The sequence below is a fragment of the Euleptes europaea genome, chromosome 18 (genome assembly GCF_029931775.1).
Source record: "Euleptes europaea isolate rEulEur1 chromosome 18, rEulEur1.hap1, whole genome shotgun sequence".
Lineage (NCBI taxonomy): Eukaryota > Metazoa > Chordata > Lepidosauria > Squamata > Sphaerodactylidae > Euleptes > Euleptes europaea.
Window position 1 is genome coordinate 30312716 of NC_079329.1, and position 11120 is coordinate 30323835.

Below are 11120 nucleotides of genomic sequence, written 5' to 3' on the forward strand. Positions count from 1 at the left end.
ACCTCAGTGGGGTACAATGCCACAGAATCCACCCTCCAAAGCAACCATTTTCTCCAGGGGAACTGATCTCTGTAGTCTGGAGTTGAGCTCTAATTCCAGGGGATCCCCAGATCCCACCTGGAGGCTGGCATCCCTCCACGAGGATGTTTCCATAGTCATCCATGGAAAAAATGTTTGTCATTTGGTGGATTATGAAGGTGGTATAAGCTTAGAAGGGATACCTCTAAATATTCAGAAACTTCAGTGAACATGTAGTGTCATTCTGATCTGGTACTCCCTTTTTTAAATAAAAATGCTACTTGTGAGTTTGTAAGGTTGCACAGGAGAGGTTCCTGGGAGACTGTGCTTTGCATTTCTGGATAAAGGAGCAGTGGGCATGATTTTTAAAACCCTAACAGTGTGTAAAAATGACAAAATCAATTAACTGTCACCTGGCTGCGAAATGTTATGGTGGGGAGGAAATGAAGGGAAAGGGTTTTTTTTTTTCTGCGTTAAAAAAAACCTTGTTCAGTGTGGAGTTCTATACAAAAGCTAGGTAGGGAGTTGTGCAATTAATGCAGAAATGAGATGAGGTCCAATTTATTTGTGTCCTCCCCCCTTTTACTTGCACATCAAAAAAAGAAGGAATATACAAAACCTGTGTCAGCGCTCTAGCTTCAGGGACAGGGGAATCCAACAGATTCATCCTGAACGAAGCCTTTTGTTTAACTGAACGGTAACATGAATACTCTCAGCCCAACTTGAGATGAGCAGCTACATTTCCCAGCAAGAACATTATTTTGCCTGGCCTCACCCACAAGGGTGGAGACTCCTTTTTGGCAGGGTGTCTTTTTGCTAGTGGAAGAGAACACGCCCTGCGAGGAGTATATATGAACCATGCTATGGTGCAAAGATTTGCTTTTTCCTTCTTGACCAAGCCGAGTAACAGTTTGGGTCTGAACCTTCCTCGCTTCCAGCCATGGCTACAAGCTATTACCAGAGCTCATCTGCTTCCTATGGTGGCCGTTTGGGAGGTGGGAGTGGCGGCTCCAGCCGCATGTCCTCTGTCCGAGTGGGATCTCCCAGCCTTGGGGGAGCTGGTGGACGCATGTCTGCCTCTTCTGCTAGGTTCGTATCTTCTGGATCAGAAGGAGGTTATGGATGTGGTGGTGGCTTTGGCGGCGGTTCCTATGGCAATGCCCTTGTTTCTGGTGGAGGTGGTGGCTATGGTAGTTGTTTTGGTGGAGGCCTTGGAGGTGGTTATGCCGGAGGCTATGGTGGTGGCTTTGGTGGTGGTTTTGACTTCCTGGCCGGTGGCGGAGGTGGAGATGCCCTTCTCACTGGAAACGAGAAGGTCACCATGCAGAATCTCAATGACCGCCTGGCTAACTACCTGGACAAGGTGCGGGCTCTGGAAGAAGCCAACACCGAACTGGAGATCAAGATCCGAGACTGGCATCAGAAACAGGCCCCTACCAGCCCAGCCAGGGATTACAGCCACTACTACAAGACTATTGAGGACCTTCGAGACAAGGTAGGACTATGTGATGATGCTACGTCACTTTCTCAAATGAACATCTTGCCAGTGGTTTGGTTAAAAAGTGCATATTTAATGATGAAAGGCTAAGGGCACTTTCACACATGCTAAATAATGCACTTTCAATCCACTTTCAATGCACTTTGGCGATCGTTTGCAAGCGGATTGTGCTGTTTCACACAGTAAAACGCAGCATAAAGTGCATTGAAAGTGGATTGAAAGTGCATTATTTGGCATGTGTGAAAGTGCAGTAAATGTTTCCAGCTACACTGCAGAAACATTAAACAGAACAAAAATAGGAAGAGAAGTAGATATAACTGATTGTTTTTAAAAGTCGAAACAAGTGGAGGTATCACACCAAACTAGCAAAACAGGGAGCAAAATGACTAAAAATGAGGTCCAGCATGCTGTGATGTAATTAAGCTGCTTGCGGAATGGAAAGGCAAACACTGTGGAATTTATCAGCAGCTATTCAATGCCTATTTATTTTAGTAGCCTGGAGATAAGCAGTAGAGCATCCTTCATCTACATCTACCTGTCAGGAATCACTTCACATGCTTAACGTGTACACATAAAACTGCTGGTTAAAAGGACAGGAGGAGGGCTAATAAAAACAACTTGACAAACTAATTTGGTGTACTTATAGCTGTTATCTGAGATTTACTTACCATCCTATTCCAGAGAGGATGTGAATACCCTCATTTTGGTTAGCCTCTCAGACCTGGAAATCTGTCATGGGTTCCAGATGTGAGTAGGCATGATTGTGGTTTCTTTGTGATGAAGGCAAGATAACTGTACAAATTCAGCAAGGCAGCTCCACTGCTACTTGATGAAATACATCAGAAATGGGATGCAGAACTGAGGGCAGATTTATACGTGCGCCTACATCACCCGGCATCTCATGGCTAGATGACCAAATTGCTCAGTTATCTGCAACTATGTGTATGAATTGCCAACGCTGAGAAGCAATGTACAAGGTGAAATGAAACTCTGTAGAATTGGATCCACGGTGGTCATCAAGTAATAAACATGTGTGTATAAATTCATGCATTCTGTTGCGTGTCTACATTCATTGTAAGCTCTTTAGGGGTAATAAAATGATATATTATGTTTTTATTACTCCTTTCTTTTATTTGCTTGCCACAAGTAATAAAAAAACAGAATAACAACTGGTTAGGCCACTGGGACATACTTACAGCTTATCTACTCAAACTTGCCCCACATTAGGAATAATTCCCCAAAGATATCAGTGATTGATATTCCTATGTATATCATCCACCTCTGCGTAGTGCTGAGAAATTATAATTGCTGTTCTCCAAGAGTGTGTTCTGAATTAAACCCCACTAAGAGCAATATTACAATATTTTGCTTCCATTTCCAAATGGGAGAGACTGAGAAATTCTTGCGTCAAAAATTAAACCCTCCTAAACTAATGCAATCAAATGCTTCGCTATAATACAGCAATAGATTTTCTACTTGAACTCTTACTATTCTTCTTCCTGAAAATGTTGCTAGAAAACTTTCCTTCTGAGTTTGCTAAGAAAAAGGCAAACTCTTGAAGGTGGTAAGCAACTCTTGAAGGTTCGTTAGAAATGAAACCACCTTGCTGGAAGAGGGGAGGGGGTGCTTTGGCTGCAGCTTCTAGCTCTATGGTTCTATGGCAAAAACTTGATGCTGAAAGAGGAAACTTCATACCAACCTGACTTGCTTGGAGCTAAAATGTGCGCATGACCAAAAATTAATTTAGGTTAACTAATTTCTCCTTAGGAGCCTTCAGTTTGCAAGATCTGAGCAAGGCTGTCAAAGATAGGACATTTTGGAGGACTTTTATTCATAGGGTCGCCATGAGTCGGCACTTAACATACACACAATTTCTTCTCAGATAAATCTTCCATAATTGTTTCAAAACCTATAATTTAAATCCACATTCATCCTCTCTTGGCCTCAGAATTACAACCATAAATGTGGATTAACTGGCTTGCAGTACAATCTTATGCAGGGCTTCACCCTGCTAAGTCTATTCAAGTCAGCGGGTTTAGAACGTAACTTTGTTTAGGACGCAGTATTGGTCTCGTTACATATTCCATAAACTGAATATATTTTCCCATATATTTCAATGATGTATTGCACACAACAGTATTTTGCCAACAGCACTTAACCTTTTTTTTTCTTCTCACCCCCACGGACAGATTCTTCAAGCCACAACTGACAACTCAAGGGTTGTCTTGGAGATTGACAACGCCAGGCTGGCTGCTGATGACTTCAGACTGAAGTAAGTTTCTTCCCTTGCTTGTTTCCCTTTCCTCAATGCCTCTGTCTGAGACAAGGGGGAGCAAGAAAAGGACAAAGGGCAAACTAAAGGGATGGACAAGGAGAAATGAGTACAAATGCTTGGTTTGATGGAATGGTTTTTCTTAATTCGAAGGAAGAAAAATAGTCTACAGGAGGGAGGAAAGTCTCAGATTAAGAAATATATTGTTTGGTTAAGGAATATTATACTGGTTGTATAGTCAAATAAGATATGTTATAATTTTAGAAAAATAATAAAAAAATTATATAAAAAAAGAAAAGAAATATATTGCAGAATTTATATTTATGTGCACAGCGTTACCCCCACATTCAAGTTTCTGATTTCCCTCCCACCCCCTTTAAAACCGGCAGATATGAGAATGAGCTGCACCTCCGCCAGAGTGTTGAGGCAGACATCAATGGTCTGCGCAGAGTCTTGGATGAGCTGACTCTGTCCAAATCTGATATGGAGATGCAGATCGAAGGGCTGAAGGAAGACCTGGCCTACCTCAACAAGAACCACGAGGAGGTGAGAGAGAGAGAGAGAGAGAGACAGAGGCAGGACAAGCCCCATCCACTCACATTTGGAATTGAGTTTTGGGACAAGAAACACGGGACGTTCCACAAGCATCTGCTCTGTAGCTCCAGACATAAAAGATGCATAAGCAAGACAAAATAAATAGTCCCTACAGAAGTAAACCCTTTGAGGTCCACTAGCACCAATTGCCAAGTCACCAAATGGTGAGCAACATTTTAATTCTGGTGATCTGCAGGGGAGCCTCCAGTATATCCCACCACTGTAGTAACATTTTTTTGTAAAACTGCTGGCAATACACAAAGGCAGAGAATAGTCTCCATCAACATGGTGCCATTCAGAGCCTTGAGGTGAAAAGCATCATTGGTACCATTGGCTGGAGTGGAAGGATTGCTACAAGCATCGATTCTACCTACTGCCCATCCCCTGTAAAACCCACTTATTGGGCAGTAGGCACAAAAAAAGTCACAGTTACTTTGCTTCAGTCGGCTCCCAATCCCAACCCAAATCTATGGACTGCTGTAGAGAATGCTGTTCTGCTTTTGTTTGTGTGAATGCAACAGCTCCTTCAAGTACACCACGGCAGATCACCAACCGCTGAACAAAATGCCATTTGTAGCCGTTTCCGGGATTCTTATTGTCTGCATTTTCCTCCCTCCAGTTGCTGAAAGAATACGGCGGTCAGCTGACCGGAAGTGTCAGTGTTGAGATGGATGCCGCGCCTGGAATCGACCTCACCAAGGTTTTGACAGACATGAGAGAACAATATGAACAACTGGCTGACAAGAACCGCAGAGACTGTGAGGCCTGGTTCTTTGCCAAGGTGGGTTTCCCTTTCCTGATGGTCATGTTTGCTGTGCTGCGATCCACACCCTGCTGCATTGCTATCGGTTGTCCCCGCCGGTGATCAAATTGACTTACACTGTGTCATCCGCCTTAAGTCTCAGTCAGAAAGGCGGACTATAAATACGGTTGCCAGGTCCCCCCTGGTCACCAGTGGGGGATGAGGGGTAGGGTTGCCAGATCCAGGTTGGGAAACGCCTGGAGATTTGGGTGTGGAGCCTGGGGAGGACAGGGACCTCAGTGGGGTACAATGTCATGGAGTCCACTCTCCAAAGCATCCAGGTCCCACCTGGAGGCTGACATCCCGAACTATAAATAATGTAAATAAATAAATACGGAAAGCATATCTAGTCTGCAAACATATATCAGTTTTTTAACCTATGTAACTGTAATATCTTCTTCTCAACAACCCTAGGAATTGATAGTGATTGAGAATTCTCTGTTAGAGATCTCTAGCCCCATCTCACAGAATTAATTTCAAGAGTTCCCTAAAAAGAATGATTTTTAAATATTTTAAGTGTGTAAATGTGTAGCTGTTAACCATATCTTTATAACAAGGTTTCTTTTTCTTTGCTAACTATAGATCTGTGACATTTTACATCGCGTTAACTTTGATTTTTAATCCTGTTCCCTCTAGACTGAAGAACTAAACCGTGAAGTCGCCACCAACACAGAACAGATACAGACAAGCAAGAGTGAGATTTCAGAACTAAGGCGTACCATACAGAGTTTGGAGATTGAGTTACAGTCACAGCTTAGCATGGTATGTTGTTACTTCTTTGAATGGAATCAATGAATGGATAGGGACATAAGAATAGAAATGCTGGGGTAAGATCAATGGCACAGTTAGTTAATTTTTGCCTCGGCTAGATAACCTCAGAGATGTTGCTTACCATGGCAAGATGGATAGGGTTGCCGGGTCCCTCTTTGCCACCAGTGGGAGGTTTTTGGGGTGGAACCTGAGGAGGGTAGGGTTTAGGGAGGGGAGGGACTTCAGTGCCATAGCGTCCAATTACCAAAGCGGCCATGTTCTCCAGGTGAACTGATCTCTATCGGCTGGAGATCAGTTGTAATAGCAGGAGATCTCTAGCTATTACCTGGAGGTTGGCAACTCTAAGCATAGTCTTTGCACACAGAAGATCCCAGGTGCAATCCATGGCCTCTCCAGTCAAAGGCTCAGGTAGTACCTGGAGGTCGGCAACCCTAAAGATGGACATAGCTAACCCAGGCCTTTTGTCTTTAACACTTGGTAATCAATTCAATTTTTCATGAAAGCTAGTAGCAAGTTGCTATTAAAGCAAGCAAGCTGGTTCTCAGTATCCTCAGGTAGAGATTAGGTCCTGTAGTGCAAGGGCATTTTAATCATTCAGACTCCAAGGTCCTCTGATTTTTCTCCCTGCATAGAAAGCTGGCTTGGAATCCAACTTGGCAGAGACAGAAGGCCGGTATTGCGCTCAGCTGGCTCAAATACAGAACATGATCACCGGCGTGGAGGAGCAGCTGGCAGACCTGCGGAATGACATGGAGCGCCAGAACCACGAGTACAAGATGCTCATGGATATCAAGACGAGGCTGGAGCAGGAGATCGCCACCTATCGCAACCTGTTGGAGGGCCAAGACGCCAAGTATGTAACTGGCTAGCAATAACAAAAGTCAGAGATAAAAGCACTAATCCACATGCAGAATGTGCTAAAACACTGCAAAGAACAGTCTTGATGTAACTGCACTTATGAAGACTCTTTTGTATGGAGTTTTCCCAGTGCACAGGAGTGTATGCCTGTACACTACATAAAAAGAATCTTAATGCAATTGTGCATTTGATCATAAAGATTGTTTCCCCCTTCTTTATCAATAAGCACATACACATCATTGGTGGTGGGGGGACGACGACAATCCAATGTACCAAAATAAATAAAAACTGCGGCAAACTGCCCACGTCTAAGTTTGGAATTTATTAAGACATTTTTCTTTTAAACGCTGCAATTAAGTTAGAGCAAAATGCAATGCAGAGAAAAAATCTGGAAAAATAAAGGAACTGAATTGGGCAAATCCCCTCATCTCTAGGCAGAGGTTCTACATAATCCTCATCACATTTAAGTTCACTGCTACATCCTTTAATTGTTACTTACTCCATCTTTTCCCTCTATTACAGAATCCCCGGATGGTCTCCAAAAGACGGTAAGGAAGAATTCTACTGAGATATAAAGTGAATCTGGGCAGGCTCCTTATTTAAAACACTATCTTTCCAGAATGAGCAAGATCTTAAAACCTTGCCCAGAGAGCTAATCACATTATACCCTCTAAGGCGAGAACCACAACTCAATGATGAAGCATAGTTAGGGTTGCCAGGTCCCTCTTCACCACCTTTGGTAGATTTTTGGGGCAGAGCCTGAGGAGGGCGGAGTTTGGGGAGCGGAGGAACTTCAATGCCATAGAGTCCAATTGCCAAAGTGACCATTTTTCTCTAGGTGAACTGATCTCTATCAGCTGGAGATCAGTTGTAATAGCAGGAGATATCCAGCTAGTACCTGGAGGTTGGCAACTCTAAGCGTAGTCTTTGCACACAGAAGATCCCAGGTGCAGTCCATGGCCTGTCCAGTCAAAGGATCAGGTAGCAGGGCTGGAGAATATTCCATGCAAATATCATGGGGGCTGGATTTGAGATCTTTTGTGTATTTTCAGACATGATTTCTGTAGTTAAGGATGATGGCCTGCCAGTTATTTCCGGTTGTGTTCTTAATTTCCAAAACAGAAAGATAAAGCAGGGAGCAATTGCATGAGATATTTTCCCTCTTTGTTTGTAAATGGGGGTGGGGATCAGAACAACAGTCTTACACCTAACTGAGGGAAATTATAGATTGAAAAAATGGACAAGCTGACATGCTGATCATGGAATCAGAAACTGTATATATAGGGTTGCCGGGTCCCTCTTCACCACCAGCGGGAGGTTTTTGGGGTGGAGCCTGAGGAGGGTGGGGTTTGGGGAGGGGAGGGACTTCAGTGCCATAGAGTCCAATGGCCAAAGCAGCCATTTTCTCCAGGGGAACTGATCTCTGTCGGCTGGAGATCAGTTGTAATAGCAGGAGATCTCCAGCTAGCACCTGGAGGTTGGCAACTCTATGTATATAGGATAGTGCGCCTTCACTGTACGGCATTGAGATTCAGCAGCCTCCCATTCTACCTAACAGTTCTGCCCTTTCTCTTTTTATCACAGCATCCCATGGTGGGGGTAGCAACGTCTCCTACGGCAGCTCTACTAGTTATAGCAGTGGTGGCGGCGGCAGCAGCAGCAAAGCACGTGCAGGCAGTGAAGAAAGGAGATACTGAATCTCCTCGGCATCGAAGCTCCGCTTCTGAAAGCTGCATCCATCCTCCTCGTGGGAAACGAGCATTCTCAGCATGCACACAAATTGCCCTCCTGTTGCCCAAAAGTGCCTTGGCTTGGTCACTCCCTTAATGGCACTTTCTCACTAGCTTTGTCTTGCTCATCGAAGTAGATGCACTGCTGTGTAATGCTTTTGATAATAAAGTTTCTTCTCAGGCTTTTTTGCAGATAAATATGTGTGTCGGACCTTTCTGTTATTTGTTCCACTGACCAGAATTGTTTTGCAATGTGGGCCGCTTGTTTTGTCAAGCACCCAATCCTTATTAAATTTGCAGGGGATGATACTCAATTGGGAGGGGTAGCAAATACAGTAGAAGACAGAGCCAGGATACAGGATGATCTTGACAGGCTGGAAAATTGGGCTAAAACCAATAAAATGCATTTCAACAGAGATAAATGTAAAGTTCTGCATTTAGGTAGGAAAAATCAAATGCATAATTAGAGGATGGGGGAGACTTGTCTTAGCAGTACTGTGTGCGAAAAGGATCTTGGGGTCTTAGTAGACCAAACACTGAACATGAGTCAGCAGTGTGATGCGGTAGCTAAGAAGGCAAATGCAATCTTGGCCTGCATTAACAGAAGTATAGTGTCCAGATCACGTGAAGTACTGGTATCACTTTACTCTGCTCTGGTTAGACCTCACCTAGAGTATTGTGTTCAGTTTTGGGCACCACAATTTAAGAAAGATGTAGACAAGCTGAAACGTATCCAGAGGAGGGCAACAAAGATGGTGAGGGGTCTGGAGACCAAGTCCTATTAGGAAAGGTTGAAGGAGCTGGGTATGTTTAGCCTGAAGAGGAGAAGACTGAGAGGGGATGTGATAACCATGTTCAAGTACTTGAAGGGCTGTCATATAGAGGATGGTGCCAAGTTGTTTTCTGTTGCCGCAGAAGGTCGGACCAGAACCAATGGGTTAAAAATAAATCAAAAGAGTTTCCATGTAGACATTAGGAAGAATTTTCTAACAGAGCGGTTCCTCAGTGGAACAGGCTTCCTCGGGAGGTAATAAGCGCTCCTTTCCTGGAGGTTTTTAAGCAGAGGCATTCTATGACTTTAGACAGTTCATGAGAGGGAGAGCATTTTGGCCATCTTCTGGCCATGGAGTAGGGGTTGCTGGGTGTGTGGGGGGGAAGTAGTTGTGAAATTCCTGCATTGTGCAGGGGGTTGGACTAGATGACCCTGGTGGTCCCTTCCAACTCTATGATTCTATGATTCTATTCTATGATTCAATCCAAGCAAGTGAGCGGTTCAGTGGATCAATGTACTGGGGTCACCAGCAGAACTTTCCTTATGCACTGGCATCTTAGAAACCGGGACATAATAGTTCCTTGTCATCTCATGGAACAATCCCATTTCTTTAGAGGCGGGGCTGTGGCTCAGTGGTAGAGCATCTGCTTGGCATGCAGAATGTCCCAGGTTCAATCCCTGGCATCTCCAGTTAAAGGGACTAGGTGATGTGAAAGTCACCTGTCTGAGACCCTGGAGAGCCGCTGCTGGTCTGAGACAATTCTGACTTTGATGGACCAGGGGTCTGATTCAGTATAAGGCAGCTTCATGTGTTTACGTGTTCATGTGCTTAGGGCTCCTCTTCCAGCTGATAGCCTTACACCACACACCAAATATCATGTTACCAACATTCTCCCAAAACGTCATGACCAGTCTGCTGCTATCTTTAGAGTATGTCTTCATGGGTATAAATCCAGATGTGCATTGACTTTGAACTGATGCTAAACTGGGCCATAAAATGTACGCTGTGAGGAAAAGCAGCCAGTTCAAGCCCCAAAGCCACACAAACACAAACACACCAAGAACTGTTTTAACCTTATGGAAGCAAGCCAATAAAAAGGGGCAAGAAGATGGACATCCCTTGACAAGGGAAGAGGTTCTTTCCTGTATAACTCATCTACTGAATTTTGGATGGTGCAGAAATATGCTGAGGTGCCTCTAAGGAGGGACAGGTATCATCAAAGAAAACAGAAACACAACCTTAAGAACCCTAACAAGAGGGACCTGGCAACCCTAACCATAAACCTAAGCCAGAACCAACTCAAACTGGCCGCCTCACTCAGTTTGGGCCAGTCACTCTCAGTTCAAGCTACCTCATAGGCTTGTTGTGTAGATAAAATGGAGGAGGGGAGAATTATGCTGTAAGCCTCTTTGGGGAGGAAAGCCGGTTGTCCTCAACTAGGGCCAGGGCTTTTTCTGCCGTGGCCCCGGCCCGTTCCAGCGAGACCAGGCCCCTGCGGGATCTTAAAGAGTTCCTCAGGGTCTGCAAAATTGAGATATTCCGCCACGTCGATAGTTGAGGACAGCGACGGCTTCCTTCAGTGCTGGCCTCCCTACTCCCCCCTTTTGTTTTATCCATTGATTGTCATCAACTGACATGGGGGGCCTGTTTGTCAGGCCCCCCAGTGGTCACTACGCTTAGGGTTCCCAACCTCCAGGTACTAGCTGGAGCTCTCCTGCTATTACAACTGATCTCCAGCAAATAGAGATCAGTTCACCTGGAGAAAATAGCTGCTTTGGCAATTGGACTCTCTGGCATTGAAGTC

The 11120-nt window shown here is 44.4% G+C and overlaps 1 protein-coding gene across 1 annotated transcript; it reads left to right on the plus strand.

The window, feature by feature from the left end:
• Positions 1 to 894: 894 nt before the first annotated feature.
• LOC130490837 (keratin, type I cytoskeletal 15-like) lies at positions 895 to 8510 on the plus strand. The gene is made up of 8 exons (XM_056864643.1): positions 895 to 1513; positions 3706 to 3788; positions 4178 to 4334; positions 5002 to 5163; positions 5821 to 5946; positions 6588 to 6808; positions 7336 to 7361; positions 8398 to 8510. The coding sequence occupies exons 1-8, from the start codon at positions 959 to 961 to the stop codon at positions 8508 to 8510; spliced, it is 1443 nt and encodes a 480-aa protein (XP_056720621.1). The 5' UTR covers positions 895 to 958.
• Positions 8511 to 11120: the final 2610 nt, after the last annotated feature.

Excerpts from the sequence above, each read along its gene's own strand:
- LOC130490837 (XM_056864643.1), top strand. The coding sequence starts at position 959 with ATGGCTACAAGCTATTACCAGAGCTCATCTGCTTCCTATGGTGGCCGT. Across the intron at positions 4,335-5,001 it reads TCAACAAGAACCACGAGGAG|TTGCTGAAAGAATACGGCGG; the intron begins GTGAGAGAGAGA and ends TCCTCCCTCCAG. Across the intron at positions 6,809-7,335 it reads TTGGAGGGCCAAGACGCCAA|AATCCCCGGATGGTCTCCAA; the intron begins GTATGTAACTGG and ends CCTCTATTACAG.